The 16,859-nt window shown below is 36.0% G+C and overlaps 1 protein-coding gene across 1 annotated transcript in view; it reads left to right on the top strand.

Annotated features, from left to right (window-relative positions):
* Nucleotides 1-13,710, top strand: part of CRY1 (cryptochrome circadian regulator 1) — a 24,290-nt gene extending 10,580 nt beyond the window's left edge. Inside the window, exons 2-13 of the mRNA XM_015812840.1 lie at nucleotides 2,245-2,353; nucleotides 3,117-3,259; nucleotides 4,550-4,734; nucleotides 5,717-5,805; nucleotides 7,285-7,425; nucleotides 7,509-7,820; nucleotides 8,660-8,811; nucleotides 8,906-9,108; nucleotides 9,712-9,819; nucleotides 12,276-12,371; nucleotides 13,209-13,283; nucleotides 13,367-13,710. Coding sequence (XP_015668326.1) covers nucleotides 2,245-2,353; nucleotides 3,117-3,259; nucleotides 4,550-4,734; nucleotides 5,717-5,805; nucleotides 7,285-7,425; nucleotides 7,509-7,820; nucleotides 8,660-8,811; nucleotides 8,906-9,108; nucleotides 9,712-9,819; nucleotides 12,276-12,371; nucleotides 13,209-13,283; nucleotides 13,367-13,470 — 1,717 coding nt within the window. The 3' untranslated portion in view covers nucleotides 13,471-13,710. The remainder of the gene's footprint in view (nucleotides 1-2,244; nucleotides 2,354-3,116; nucleotides 3,260-4,549; nucleotides 4,735-5,716; nucleotides 5,806-7,284; nucleotides 7,426-7,508; nucleotides 7,821-8,659; nucleotides 8,812-8,905; nucleotides 9,109-9,711; nucleotides 9,820-12,275; nucleotides 12,372-13,208; nucleotides 13,284-13,366) is intronic.
* Nucleotides 13,711-16,859: the final 3,149 nt, after the last annotated feature.

The following is a 16,859-nucleotide window of genomic DNA, read 5'->3' as shown; positions in this document are numbered from 1 at the left end:
GGCCGCATTTTGGACCAGCTGGAGCCTCCGGGTGCTCCTCAAGGGGAGCCCCATGTAGAGAGCATTGCAGTAGTCCAGGCGGGAGGTGACAAGGGCATGAGTGACCGTGCGTAGGGCGTCCCGGTCCAGAAAAGGTCGCAACTGGTGAATCAGGCGAACCTGATAAAACGCCCCCCTGGTCACGGCCGCCAACTGGTCATCCAGTGTCAGCCGCGAATCCAGGAGGACACCCAAGTTGCGTACCCGATCCGAGGGAGCCAGTGTTTCGCCCCCTATAGTCAGCGATGGAATCAGCTGACTATGCCGAGGCGCCGGTAACCACAGCCACTCGGTCTTGGATGGGTTGAGCCTGAGTCTGTTCCTCCCCATCCAGACCCTCACGGCCTCCAGACACCGGGTCATCACGTCAAGAGCTTTTGTTCTCTCCTTTAATTTCCTTCTTATCGTCTATTCATTTTCCAATCAAAACTTTGGGGAGGGGGGGGAAGGGAATGGATTTATTAACAATTAATTTTAAAGACCTCATATATTCTTTTATAAACCTCACAGGTAATATTTTTTTCAAGCCCATCTAGCCCCTTAATTTTCCAGGATCCACATTCTAGTTCACCCTTTTGCTGTTTTCCCAAAAAAGTAAAGCTTTTCTTCTTAATTCTTACACTAACATTAGAGCTATTTAGGCTAATGACAACTGCAGAATTTACCAAATGTATTACTATAGATGCCTATTGTAGATAGTCAGCTTCTTAGATCTGTTTGGCAGTATCTTATACAGGCATACCTTCATTCCTAGCTTAAATCCCTTGCAATTCATGAATGCCCAATAATCAGAGTATATTCTCAAACTCAACACTTCAGCAATAGCAGTGGCAGCCTTTGTTCATTTTCAGATGCATACTACAGTATTGGTTCATGAGAAATTAAGGTGGTATTCTTGGTACTGGACAAATAGTCTGTTCTTCCAACTACTTAGTCTGGGAGATAAATCAACAGAACTTTTTTTTCTATCACACAACCCACCTGGAGCTTGACCAAGGATGCCTCCATGATCAGATGGAAATTCCTTGTAGGGATTTCAGAGTCTCTGAAATTTGTATGGCACCAAATCACATTGCTGCCTCCAAGACCTAATATTCTACTTAATTGTCTTGAACGGAGTCATGTAAAATTAAATAATAGTAAAGTCATAGCAAAAGGGAAGCTATTCACAGATGTCAATTCACTTTATCTGGCCACTGGGCCATATTTTTCTGACATATCAGAAAATTTTTCATCATCCCAGTAAAGTTAGCATCATATTATGCAGCCTCCCCAATTGAATTTGCCATGTGTGCATGTACGTAGTCATGCACCTGAACATATGTGACACCCAGGAGCAGCTTACAAAGTTCTTCATGAATTGGAAAAAAGGAATAGCTGCTTTACTGTTTTAAAGAGAGGTGCTTTATACTACTGATTTGTACAGTTCTAGTAAACAACCTGTTGCTGAGATGGGGCAGAGGTGGTGGTTCAAGAAGATCAGCAGCACAAGACACAAGGAGTATTTACACATTTTAAGAGACTGCTGTTGCCTTTTTCTTTAAAGATTTTTTTTCTACATGACAGCCAGTGTTTGCTATGTGTAACCTTTAGAATCAGTATTTTTGTACAATAGCAGTTTCCTAGGCAGTCACTTTAAAATAGCGGAACTTCTATGAGTGCAACTGAAGAATGTTTGAAAAACGAATCAGTGTAAACACCAACATACTATGAATAGGGAGCATATTGTTTTAGGGACAGGATGAAGAAGAGAAGAGAAAACAAAGGGCTCTTTCTATGCATAGTTGGAGCCTAATACAGATGCATGGTATAGTATCAGTATACAATAAGAAATTTCCAATTAACATTGTTTTTATTTTTAAGAGGAAACAGAATTGTAATTCTATATTGTGTGTAATGTACATTGAGGTGAAATACTTGGAATAGCTGTACATCATTATCAAAGTTTGCACACTCTATCAGCTGTAATCCTCTTTGTATAATCACAGCATTATTACATCATCTGTGACAGTGTCTCTAAGGATTTCTGAATATACTATGGAAGCTACATACACATACTTGCATCAATATATTTTTGTGTGATGGCTGTAATCTGTAGAACCAAGATAGTAGATTATGATTGTTTATAACTGTTTCTGCACAAATCTTGCCTTTGCAGCAAACCTTTTTTAAAAATATACTTCCTTCGTGTCATCTTCCTTACAGATTTCTCCTTCAGTGTCTTGAGGACTTGGATGCCAACTTACGAAAATTAAATTCTCGTTTATTTGTGATTAGAGGACAGCCTGCAGATGTATTTCCTAGGCTTTTCAAGGTAAATTTGGATTATTTGAAGATGACTTGAAGCAAATGCAAAAGTATTCACAAGATTCTGGAATATATGTTCAGTGAGATAATTGCCAAACTAAAGTTTATGTGAATAGAAAAATCTTTCAGGATTTTTGGTTTTCAGCTTACTTGAATACTATGATTATACTTAAAAAGTAATCTGTGTAATATTTATTGGACATAATTTGGCCAAGATTAGTACCACAACATTGGGAATTAAAAATAAAAACCTAGTCAAATTGCTTACTTTTTAATTTTTATCTTACTTTTTCATATTATAATGTGATTAGATATAAATATTTACCATCTGTAATTTGCATTGGTGCGACGATGTGTATGCTTAATTGCATACAATCCAGTTTTATGAATATGGACATTTTAAGAGGGAAATAATAAAAATATAGTTTGGAATCTCAAGGGCATCCTATATACTGAATTATGAATGGTAAAGTCTATTCAATGCTAGGAAAGTGAGGCTAAACCTCTCTAGGGGTTATTAAATCACTCTACATTTTAATATAATATTTATTTTATGGGGTTCAGTTCTGTTATATTTGAAAAAGGAGGGCTAAGGTCTGCTCCAGCAGAATTCTTGGCTTGTACATAGAGAATGTTTTTTTCTGCATTTGCTATTGAAAACAGCTATTTGTTTTTATGCATTCGGTTATTTTAGTATTTGTTATTCCTTCTTATTCCTTGACCTGGGACAATTGCAGTTTTGAAAATCACATTATCATTTGAAATTACAGGAATGGAATATTTCAAAACTTTCTATTGAATATGACTCTGAACCATTTGGAAAAGAGAGAGATGCAGCAATTAAGAAATTGGCCACTGAAGCAGGATTGGAAGTCATTGTACGAATATCGCATACCTTATATGACTTAGACAAGTAAGTTACCAATTTCTTAAGTGTAAAAGGGAGAAATAATGTTTTATGTAGTATGAATAGATACTACTGATAGAGGATATAAAATAATTCTGAGTCAACATTTTTTATTACAATATGTTTTGTAATATATCAATTCTTAAAATTATTTAGTAGCATAATGGATGTTTCGATGCCAATCAAATTTGGCAGTTTAATTTAAGCACTATGAAACATTTATAGTTACATATGAAACTTGTATACTGCTGATTTCAACAAATTGACTCATGGCAGTTTACAGTAAAAACATAAGAGCCATGATAAAGAGAAATAAATCATCCATGGTAACAGGGTTCAGACAAACGCAACATTAAAATGGTCAGGATAGCTTTAAAAATAAAATATTTTAAACATTGGAGATGTGAAACCAAAGCAGAACATTTGGTGATATTTGTACAATAAGGAAAATCTCTATGGAAACACTGTCTTTGATTGTTTCTTGACTGGCAAGTCTGAAGTCAATAGGGAAGCTGTTTCAGAGAACTGGCACTGTAACAGGAAAGCAACACCTCCTGGTAACAGCCACCAAATTAGGGTATCAGCAGCAGCTTCTTTCAGTGCAATCTTGCTGTTTAGGGCAATTCTAACTGGATAATGTAGTCCTGGATAAATCTAGCTGGACATGCATGCAGCATGTGCTTGCAGTATCTTAAAGCAAAAATGTATTTTCCTGGGATAGAGGTTCAGCTTGTCTGTCCTTCCTTCCTTGGACCTATTTGCCAACAATCCATTAGAAAGTACCTGGATTTACCTTTTTAAATGTTTTTTTGGGGGGGAGTGAAAAACATGGAATAGAAATAGACTGCATCTCTTCATTTTGACGATGTCATGAGAAGGACATGAGCTAAGTGTAATTCACAGGACATACAGTAGATTCACCATAGTATTCACCACAGTATTTATGCACAGAGAATATAGAAAATTATACTCAACTGCTTTTTTAGTATTTGAATGCTGGTCTGAAACTTTGTTTCTTTTAGTAATTATTTTGTAACCAATTGTTAAGTAACCTTTCTAGTGATCTGTTCATTCATTTGCTGAATAACCAAATTATTGTTCATTTTATTAATTATTTGTATTAAGATTATTGGATTTGTTATATGAGTTCTGCCCCTTAGCCTTTTCTATATTTCTAACTATTCACAATATGAAGTAAATGTCATAACATAATAAAGGTAATAAATGTACTGTAGAGTTGCATAATGAATTTACAGTTTCAGAAGTATAAACTGGCATTGAATTCTTTGTATGTAGAATTATAGAATTAAATGGAGGCCAGCCACCTCTTACTTATAAGAGATTCCAAACTCTAATAAGTAGAATGGAACCATTGGAGATGCCTGTGGAAACTATCACTGCAGAAGTCATGTCAAAATGTACCACCCCAGTTTCTGACGATCATGATGAGAAATACGGTGTTCCATCACTTGAAGAACTAGGTAATCCAAGATATATCTTCCTCATTCCTTGACCATTATTAAAAAAATTGTGTCTTCTAATATGTGGTCATAAGTAGGAGACTCTGCTTAGTTTGCTTATAGAAGATAGTAAGGTCTAATACAAGGATCTGAATGATAGTACAGGTAGTTCTCAACTTACGACCACAATTGAGCCCCAAATTTCTGTTGCTAAGCAAGACAGTTGTTAAGTGAATTTGCCCCATTTTACGACCTTTTTTGCCACAGTTAGGTGAATCACTACAGTTGTTAGTAATGTGGTTAAGTGAATCTGGCTTCCCAATTGACTGCTTGTCAGAAGGTGGCAAAAGGGGATCACATGATCCTAGGACATTGCAACTATTGCCAAGTGTCTGGATATTGATCATGTCACCTCAAGGATGCTGGAACATTCCTAAGTGTGAAAAATGATCATAAGTCACTTTTGACAGTGTCATTGTAACTTTGAATGGTCACTAAATGAATGGTTGTAACCTGTATCTTGTCATTTAAAATGTTGCTTAAAACTGTCTATAAGAAACTGATTCTGTCTAATTTATTAATGTATGCTTCTTCATAGGCAGTATTCTAGAATATCTATGTAACTTATAATTGAGTAGAGTTTCCAAATAACCATGTAGTGTAGTTCATTGAAAATATTTGCTTTATTTTGAGGAAAAAAAGAGCATGTTCCTGGTTGTTAAATTTTGAAGACTTGCTCCTAAATTGGGTGTTGATAACTCACCAAGGATTTATAATTTATAATATAACAGATTTCAGTATATCTGTCACGGCACTGAGGAACAAATCCTGAATAAATTATTCAAAGTAATCAAAACTTGCAAATTAAGTATTGGGTCCAGTTCAGTGTTTTGATAATATGTGTAACAATAGTTTAACATACTAAGGTTTTATGATTTATACAGACTGCAGCTTGACTAATAATATTTGACTAATATATTTTATTTTGGTTTCTGTACTATAGGTTTTGATACAGATGGATTGCCTTCCGCCGTTTGGCCAGGGGGAGAAACAGAAGCACTCACGAGACTGGAAAGACATTTGGAAAGAAAGGTACATTAGTCACCTTTGTTGTTTGCCTAGTATAAGGGTAATCCTTGACTGATGATCACAATTGAGACCAGAATATCAGTCATAAATTATTACGGTTGTTAAGTGAGATGCCCACATGACCACTTTGCTCAACAACTACTATCCTGGCACTCATAGTTGCAGTCATTAAGCAGTTCCTTGATGGGGGAGGGTGTGAGCTGATTATGTGTGTCCTGCAATACAATACAAAGCCATAGACACCCCAGCCCAGCCTTGCAGTGTGGCGCTCGTCAGCAGAACTGCCAGGCCTAGGCCTGAAGTAGAGCTGCCAGCCAGCTGCCACTGCTCCAGGCCTTGACTTCAGCCCTAGCACCATCACTGACAGTAGAGGCTCCAAGGCGACTTCAGGAAAAAAGACTTGGTGTGACCAGGAGCTGCATTGGATAAGCTGTGTGGGCCTTTCAGTATCAGGAAAAAACTGTCTGAAGGTAAGTGGCATGTGACAGAATCTTGGAAGTGCTGGGCAATGGGAGCAATTGTGCTGTTTTCCAAGGCTTGCACATCTTAGAAATCAATGCAAAGGAGCATTTCTAAGTGGCAGCAGTGATGGCCGTTGGCTAAGATTACTAAAAGCTCCAGGCCTATACTTCAGACCCAGGCCAGCACTATGGCTGAGTGCTGCTGTGCAGGATGGCCCAGATGCAGGGGGTTATAGGCAGGTAGGGGGTTATAAGGCCAGGCACACTGCCAAGTGCCCAAATTTTTATCATGTGACCAGAGGGGTACTTCAGTATTTATAATTTTGGGTACAGGTCATAACTCCTTTTGTTCAGTGCCATAATTTCAGACATTCAACAAATGATCATTAAGCGAGAACTATGTAGTTCATTATTTTATAGAGACATGAAAAAATTGAGCCAGAGTGCTAGTAAAACAAACTTGAAGAGTGCTATCTTCTATGTGCTTGTTGTCAAGTATTGAAATACTATAATTTTTATTGAGAAATAATTCTGAATGCTTTAATATTTGATTAGCTGTGATTTTACATATCAATATACAGTTAATTTTTTTATACTGTATAGGCCCCTGCAATTCCATCTATCTATCCTTTGTAGCCCTTGGGCTTTTAAATCAGCATAGAGTATCAAACAGAAAATTTGGGACATAGACCCCTTGAAGATACAGAAGCTCTACTTTACACTGTAGAATGAACATTTCTATAACAATTTTATTTCAGTAAAGTAGTTTTCTTAGTCTTGTGTTCAAATGCTGGAAAAAATAAAGTGCTGCAATGTAAATTTATTAAACATCTTCAATATAGGATAAATAGTAAGACTTCATATGTAAATGAGTTAAAAATGTTATGCATAAGTAATTCTCAGATTTTGAGATGCTGATACATAGCTGTTGCCAGGTTGGTTTTTAAATGCTGTTAAGAAACACATATCAACAAATAATAAATATAAATACCCCTTTCTTTCTTTTTTTCTTTTTTGTAAGGCTTGGGTAGCAAACTTTGAACGCCCTCGAATGAATGCAAATTCCCTTCTTGCAAGTCCAACAGGACTTAGTCCTTATCTACGTTTTGGCTGTTTATCTTGCCGTCTATTTTACTTCAAATTAACAGATTTGTACAAAAAGGTATGAATTGACTATATTTATCAGTAGGTATTTAAGACGCGTATTTAAAAAGTGAGTTTTTAATCACATCGTATGATTTACAGGTGAAGAAGAACAGCTCTCCCCCTCTTTCCCTCTATGGCCAATTGTTGTGGCGGGAATTCTTTTACACAGCAGCAACTAATAATCCACGATTTGATAAAATGGAAGGCAATCCCATATGTGTGCAGATTCCATGGGACAAAAATCCTGAGGCTTTGGCCAAGTGGGCAGAGGGTCGGACAGGATTCCCTTGGATTGATGCTATTATGACCCAGCTGCGTCAGGAAGGCTGGATCCATCATCTTGCCAGACATGCTGTGGCATGCTTCTTAACTCGAGGTGATCTGTGGATTAGCTGGGAGGAAGGCGTGAAGGTACAATAATCTTTTAATTAACACATTTTGGTATTGTCCCTAAGATTTGATATTCACGTTTGTTTCTAAATAATGTTAAGAAAAGTTGTATTACATAGTTAGTTTGTGGTTGATTCTTCTGCAGAACATGAGGTATGTACATCCTTTTATTATTAAAGTCTTGACATATTTGTTTCTTTAATCAAAGGGGGAAAAAGCCTACCATCCTTTATTTGCAGTTCTGTGACCAAGACTTAGTTGTGAGACAATAAATTTTGGAGTTTGCTGCAAGTGTAGTTAATGCAGAACTAGTGGGGTAAATGCATATAATTGCTGTCAACAGCAGTAAATGTTATATAATATAAAATAATTTAGCTAAGTAGCAACACCTAGTGGTGAGTCAAAAATTTATGCATTATAATGTGCATCCAGAATATTTCCTTGTTTTCTCTAATCTGTCCCACACTCAACTTTCTTTAACACATTAAAACATGTATGATAGGTGTTCAATAGAATACAAACAGGCTGATCTTGAGGATTAGATTGTCCTGTCGTATTGTGACTGATTGCTTATGCTAGTGGTTTTAAATATTATGTTTCCAGCAGTGTATTTGCATTATCTGTTTTTATAAATATGTAAGCTACCTTGAGTCTTTTCTGCAGATAAATGAGTTGTCTGCTGACTTAGCACATTTCAAAAGAATATGTATTTCTCCTCAGCTTTCTTCTCATATGATTAGACATGGACATTTTAAAAACCAGAATGCCAGCAAATTGCTACTTGAAACTGTATTCCCAGAGGGGAAAAAAATAAATACAAGGTTACATTAATTCATGGTTTGGGGTTGTTTTTTTTATAGGTATTTGAAGAATTGCTTCTTGATGCAGACTGGAGCGTGAATGCAGGCAGTTGGATGTGGCTGTCTTGTAGCTCATTTTTCCAGCAATTTTTCCATTGTTACTGCCCTGTGGGTTTTGGCAGGAGAACTGATCCTAACGGGGACTATATCAGGTAAAGAACCATTATCAATTTAAAATGCAACATTACATTGGATTATTATGATAAATCATAAAAATGATAGAAAATTTCTTTTCTTTTAATTAAGACGGTATCTACCTATACTCAGAGGTTTTCCTGCAAAGTATATATATGATCCTTGGAATGCCCCTGAGGGAGTCCAGAAAGCTGCAAAATGTATAATAGGAGTAAATTATCCGAAACCAATGGTAAATCATGCTGAAGCAAGTCGATTGAATATAGAAAGGATGAAACAAATCTACCAACAGTTATCCCGATACAGAGGATTGGGTATGATGGAAAGCTTTGATTTTACTTTTTATTTTCATGATTTTTGGCCTGAAAGTCTTAATTGCTGAAATCCTGGTATAATATTTACAATTGGCTGACTGAAGAATGAGAACCTTTTTCTTTTGCACTTTTCTCTAATTTCACCTTTTTTAAAGTTGTAACTTCTAACATTAATAAAGGGCTAATATATTAATTAAGATCACATAAGCTCTGGTCCTTTCAGGGTCAGAACATTGCAAAAAAAGAAAAAAAAGCATTGGCCTTTAATTTTAGAAACACAGTTAACTGTTATTTAGGGAGAATTTTCTGTATTTTCATGTTAAGGATCAGTTTATTATTAACATTTTTAATTACTATTTGGAGGATTGTTGTCTTCATTGTTCTGAGTGACAGTTCCAACTTTATTGATATTGAATTTAAAATACTGTCTGTATTTGCATGGGATTGATTCTTTAAAAATAATGCTCTAATTCTTATTGAAAAAATCTATTCCTTTTTTGGCTGAAATGCAAAGATATGCATTTGAAAAGAGGGCCAGAAACACAGAGAAGCCCTCAAAAGCCTGTACTTCCTTTTGAGGCCATTGCATTTTGTTTTGATTAGGCCTCCTTGCTTCAGTGCCTTCTAATGGAAATGGAAATGGAAACGGAAATGGTGGCCTAATGGGATATTCTCCAAGTGAAAATCTCCCTGGTTGTGTTGGTACAAATGGTAAGTTACTCCTATGTTAGAAAAACTAAGAAGCATACATAACACTCTGTTTGGCTGTCTACCAACATTATAATAATAAGCCAAATTTTCTTAAGTTTTAATATTATATAATACTTCAATTATGGAAATATTTATAATTAAGCACATTAAATTAATCAAATTAGAATATCTACACACAGGTGTACTGGATTAAAATGCCGAGGAATAGTTATTGTAGGGCAGTTTCAGCACATTTCTGTAGCTTGACAAATTACCAAAGAATGTGAGGGATTCAGAATGATACTACCTCTTTTTTTTCTTGACACAATGTCCATTGTTGCCAGGCCTTTAATTATAGGAAACTAGTACACAGATATTAATCCTAGCTGGCCTATTCTTTGGATTCACATTTAGGCACCAGATTGAATTGAACTAGCAAAACATTTAGTTGGTGTGCTTCAGGCACAATTCCCCAACTTCTCTGATATCTTTGGCTATTCTTTCTACCTCTTTCTTCCTCCGGAATATACTATATAACATATAAATCTCTAAAGTAATATGTAATGCATATATAAGCATGAATCCTTAAAAAAGAAAAAAAAGTGAAGGTGTGTACAGGTAGCCCTCGACTTAACAACCACAATTGAGCCCAAAATTTCTGTTGCTGAGACATCTGTTAAGTGAGTTTTGCCCCCATTTTATGACTTTCTTGCATAGTTGTTAAGTGAATCACTACAGTCATTAAGCTAGGGACACAGTTGTTAAGTAAATCTGGCTTCCCCATTGACTCTGTTGCCAGAAGTTTGCAAAAGGTGATCACATGATCCCAGGACAATGCAACCATCATAAATGTGAATCAGTTGTGAAACATCTGCATTTTGATCACGTGGCAATGGGGATGCTGCAATGGCCGTAAGTGAAAACCAGTCATATGTCACTTTCTCCAGTGCTGTTAGTAACTTTGAACAGTCACTAAATGAACTGTTGCAAGTTGAGGACTACTGTATTTCATTCTGCATCTTACAAAATGTATATTGTCAATGATAACTAATAATCTTTCTCAACTGGAAAAAAGTTTAAATTTTACTGTATATATCACATTAATGATACAGGGTTCCCCTATTATTTTGGCTTGTAGGCCCTTTGGAATTTTACAAAATAGCTGCAAAAAAGAGTCTTGTCCATCCATGTAATAACTACCACAAGGATATAATATTTATTGGAATGCTACCTGTCATGTGCTCTAGATATCTCCTCTCCTTTTCCTTTCCACTCCACTCCCCTCTCCTTTCCTCAGTATTTCTCTATTCAATATCCCAAAATGACTGAATTTTTTACAGCCATGTGAAAAAATAATACACCCATATTGTTTTTTATTTTCTAACCTACAGTATGTGAACATATCAGTATTTTCATTCAAACACTATATAAAGGTAATGTAATTGAACAAAAACATTTATAAAAAGTTGACTTTGCAATCATGTATTTAACATCAAGTTAACTGATATGCCATTTGCTTCTGTGGAAAAACTAGGCACATCCTTGGTTCTAATATCTGATATTTTCCCCTTTGGCAGAAATGTCAATAGGCCTTGTTATAACTGTTTACCAGTCTCTACTTTGCCTGAATTTTTTTTTCGCATTTATCCATGCAGAATTTTTTCAGCTGTGCATTGTTGGAAGGATTTAATGCATGGACAGCCCATTTCAGATTACCCCATAGCATCTTGAAAGGATTTAGATCCAGGCTCTGATCTGGCCATTCTAAAACCCACCTTTTTTTCCTTGGTGAATTTACTGGAATGTTTAGGGAGTTGTCATATTCATTCAGTCAGTCAGTCATTCAATGTATTTGCCGGCTGTTCTTGCCATGGGGCTGCTCTAACTGGCGTACAACAATAAAAAGGAAGAAATAAAAAGAGTGTAAACAGAAATAAAATGAGTAAAATAAAATGAAAAAGAACACAATAAGAATACATCAATGTGATAACAAAAAGATGGATGGGTGGAAAACAGAGAGCTGAACTTGCTGAGTTGGGTCAGACAAGCTGGCAGTTATTTGAAATCTTCTTCACTTGTAGATAATATTCTGGACAGTAGATTGATGTCCAAATGATTGGCAATCTTTTAAAATCCCCTCCCAGATTCATAGGCATCTTAAATCATCTTTATGCAAGCCTCAGGGAACTCTTCCAATCCAGGCATTGTGATGCCACCAGCCAGCTAAATATGTGATAACATGGGTACCTCCCAGATCCTCTCTAACAATATGGTAAACATTTGCATCTAATCTGGTACACCTGTTTTTAATTTTAGGTATTTGAGGTAGTGATAAATGTAGGGGTATACTTACTTTTTCCACATGTGAAATTTGCATTTAGATTTATTTATACAAATATAAATTGTGCATGATATTAAATATATCCCTTTTATGTAATTCTTATTTTGGAAAACAATATAGATTTGCTTTCTTTCAGGCACTCAAATGGGAACCAGTGAAGGACATACAGGGAATGTTCAAGCATGTACCCTTGGAGAAACTCATACAGGAACAAGCGGAATTCACCAGCAAGGTGGGATAACTCAAAACTGCATTCACTATTCCTTCACCTTTAAATAATAAAGTGTGATGCTCAAATCCATTTGGCAAATCAAGATATACTGATTTCAGCTATGCAGTTTCTGCATAAACATGTTTAAGGATAGTGAATAAAAATAGGAATTGCTCTGGGGGAAACCATTATATTACTAGTATAGACTAAGCAGCTAATTATACCTAAAACAGTAAAGTCCAACTGATATCAAAGGAAGTGAGGTTGGCATGACAACTACTCTTTGCTGTGAAGACCTCTAATAACAGCTCTTCATTGTTTTATGGTAACCAAGAGTAATGCTTACCAGGTAACTGAATCATTCAAAGAAATACTTGGTTTAAGATGCAGAAATAGTATGCTTAGGGCACTGTGGTTTTTATATCTAGAATTTACTTATTTTTTTGTAGAGAGCATGTTATAAATCAAGTAAAAACTAAGCTTAAGAATACAAAGTGGGAACCTTTGCTTTCCAACAATCTTAAATAAAGATACAGAATGGGGCATTATTAAGCAAGGAAACCAAAACAGGAAATTGTAGTGAATATCTTAGGGGTGCGCTCTCAGATACTTTTTGGTTTATTTTGTACTTGTAATTAGGGGTAAGGTTAGATTTCACATTCAAAGATGATATAATTTGAGAATGGTATTTGTGACAGAAAATGTGAGCTAATAAATTCAGTACAATATTTCAAACTGACAGAAAAATTAGTAATACTTAAATATTACTTATTAATACTTATTAAAACTATAACAAAAGAGTTTAATGTTGCTTTCTAAATACGTTTGTTCAGAAAGTAATGCACTTTTTTTTAATAGGTTACTCTCAAGGGAACAGTGGAATTTTACATTATGCTCATGGGGACAGTAAAAAAACACATTTAGTGCAACAAGGTATGATTTCTGTGCATTTATGATTTTGAGTTAAGTAAAAGTCAAAGACAACATTAAAGTACATGTTTGTCTTCAATTTCTAGGAAGAACATCACTTAGCATTGGAGGGTGTACTGGAAAGCGGCCAAATCCAGAAGAAGGAATTCAAAGTATTGGTCCAAAGGTCCAGCGACAGAGCAGTAATTAATGGGGTAAAACTGAGTTGTGAAGGAAATGATTGATAAACTACATTCTAGTCTCACAAAGAGAAACTAAGTGTGCCTGCTGCATTTTTGGGAGCATAACTTTCTTGGAAGAAGTGGACCAAACATCATTGCATCCTATTTGGCGGTGGCCAAGAACTCCTGTCATATAATCTTATTCTGAGTGTGACCTGTATTGTCATTTAACTACACCTAGTTTCTATTTTTCCATTAAATTGTGAATTTAATGTGTGTGTTTTTTCTTTGAATTTGCTGAGAGATAAAAACATTCACTTGAAACCTACTAGTTATTTGTGTAACATTTTGGGTAATAGGCAGTATTTATTTTTTCTTGAAATTATTTGTTAATTTTTATGTATCCCAATTTATTTTTATAGTGGGAAGTTTTCAAAAATTATTTCATCTGTTGTAATTTTCTACAGATGACACTTTCCCCTAAGCTTTTATAGTCTAAGCGGTTTAATATTTTTCCATTTTATATTCATTTTTTTCTTTTTCTTAAGATAGACTATCTAGATCAGTGGTGGCGATCCTATGGCATGGGTGCCAGAGGTGGCACTCGGAGCCCTCTCTGTGGGCACACGTGTCGTTACCCCAGTCTCGCCTCCCCCCACAACCCCCTCTTCTCCAGCAGTCCCCCTGAAGGAGAGTCGCCCCTGAGTGTGGCCCACGCGGAGCAGTGCAGCCAAGGACATGGCAGCCAGGCACTGTAGACAAGACTCTGCCCTCACACCCCATTCGTGCACAGTTGATGCTGCAGGGCGCGGGCAGAGGGCCTGACCACTATAGCGCTGCTGGGCTGCCTGGGTGATCTGGGGTGGGCCCTGGAGGTGGTGAGTGGCCTTGCGGGCAGGCGGGGCAGGAGATGGGGGGCAGAGTGGGGGCGTGGCAGGGGGTGGAGCGGAGGTGGGGCCAGTTTTTGGGCACTCGGTCTCTAAAAGGTTCGCCATCACTGATCTAGATGCATTCAGGCTAATGTATATGTAGCACATAGATTTAGCTATGTAACTTGGAATATTTTTCTCTTAGAACTTTTAAATTCTTGCATTGTTTCTTAGGTGCATTAGCAGCAGATTTACCAATCAGTTTAGAATAATTAGCCATGCATATTCCCAAACACATTTTGCTCAGAAAAAGCTTAGGTTATTCCTTCTTTCTTGAAGCTTGGGAAGGCATGTGATTCCTAAAGCATTTTGAACTAATAGTATCTTAGAAAAGATGAAGACCTTAGACTATTGAACAGCTTCATCTTTATATTTTGGATAAATGTCAAGAAAAGTTAATAAAATATGTATTGTTGAGTTTTTTTTACCGTCTGACACAATGATGGAGTAACCTATTTTCTAGGTCCTCAGCATGGTTCAGGTGCAAGATATACCTTGATGCCCACCAAGCATACTACCTTTTTTTTTTAAAGGTGGGACGGAAAGCTAGCATGTTAAAGAACATCACCTTCAGGCATAATTTCTGACTGTGCTTGATATACAAAGGCATTCTTCACCAATAAAATAATAGATGGCTACAATGCGTTGCTTTTTGGTATATGGATATTTTCTGATTACTATACCTACAGTTGTAATTAGTTTGTCAGAATGCCTGTGAAATACCACACCAATGCCAGCAGCTGACCAGGCAGGCATTCCCCCTACTCTGCAAATTTCACTGCCTTTGCAGTAAGAAGGGCATAGGTGGGGGGAGATAGGGGCAGTTAAAGTGCCCCTGCATTGAGTGCAAGTGAACTTAAATTTTGATTATGTGACTTGGGGAGGGGGACACTTTAAAATCCGTAATTTCAGTACAGGTCCTATCTCCTTTTGTTCAGTGCTGTAATAACTTTCAATGGTCACTAAATGAATTGTTGTAAGTTGAGGATTACCTGTAATGCAACATGAACCAAATATTAGTGATTTAATATGAATCAGACTTCACTGATCATTGCTGCTTCTACAAATTCAGTTTCTTTGTTTACTCCCCATTATCCAGTCAATAGCATCCACTTGTCTGTTGCTATTTAAGTTTTTTCTTTACTGTGGATGTGCTTAATCTTTGGTTTCTGTATTTGAAATATATTAGTATTTGCATTTTTAACCCCTAAAAGGTTGATTTTTTTGGGTGCTGCAAACATATAGACCTTAAAGTTTAGTTATGGAAATTAATTTGATACAGCATTGCACGAAACCAGTAAATTTTAAGTTGAAAGTTCAAGTACTTCAAGTACTTTAATGTATTTCGAGTACATTAAAGCCTTTTGAAAAACAGTTTTTTTCCTATTTATAATTGTGATAAGTTTATCCCCAATTTTTTTCCTGTGCTTAGCTTTCATAGCAAATATTCAGCTGCAGTCTTATACACACTTACATGTATGTAAATGCAGTTAAACTCGTAGGTTTGTGTGTAAATATACATAGAACTATGATATTTTTAATTCACGTGATTGTGTATGGGTTCCTTTTCATTCTTGCCTTAGTTTCCATTTAACATTCTGTTGACAAGTGTTAACTGCTTACTGAAATCCCTGTATCTAGTTCCTATGCCTGTTTTCTGCTTCTTTTTGTCTTCCAGTTCCCCCCTGCCCCCTGCCATCCTTTGGATTTCTCAATGTTAAAAGACACTATGTTTTGGAGTCTTATAGCATCTTACAATCCACTTTTACCATCTGCCAGTCAGGTATTCCAAAGAGAGTTTGTATTTTTAGTTAAAAGTATATACACTTTGCTAACTACTAGATAATCTTTCAGACTCAACAAGCATAGCAACTAGTTTCAATACTAATTAGAAAAATATATTAAAAGGTTTCTTGAATTATTTTCTAAGGGTTGATTTATTTTTGCCTCTACAGCATTGATAAAAGGGAAGGATCCACACCCTAAGTTTCAGTTTTTGTGAGAGTGCTTGTATTAAAATATGCATTTTCATACATTTATTTTCACACATTCTGAATGGTTCTAAACAAGTATGAATTTTTGGACTGTATGGTTTCTAACTGACCTTTATATGGTTTTTAAAATTTTAAATGACTTTAAGGAAAAAAATAGAGATTTGTAAATAAAACAGTTGACAAGAAGTTTAGTTGCAGTGTAAATACAAGCATTCATGATTAGTGATATTCATCTATTTTTGATATTTCATGTATGGCTTTCATAAATTCCATGGATGGATAGAAAATAGAACGTGTCTGAACTACAATGTTGGTTTTTTCACATTTTTTTTAAAACTTGGAACAGAAGTTTTGACCACTTCATGCTCCAGGCTCTTACTTTTCAAATGTTTTCTTATTTTCCAGTGTATAAAATATACTAAAGAGTTTACTTTTTGAAAACCATCTGTATATAAACCCTTTCTGCCAATATTTTTGTTAAAGTACAAAATTGTC

Source organism: Protobothrops mucrosquamatus, unplaced genomic scaffold (genome assembly GCF_001527695.2).
Source record: "Protobothrops mucrosquamatus isolate PMUCROS unplaced genomic scaffold, P.Mucros_1.0 scaffold113, whole genome shotgun sequence".
Lineage (NCBI taxonomy): Eukaryota > Metazoa > Chordata > Lepidosauria > Squamata > Viperidae > Protobothrops > Protobothrops mucrosquamatus.
The sequence above is the reverse complement of the archived record's forward strand: the minus strand, read 5'-3'. Positions and strand labels throughout refer to the sequence as shown.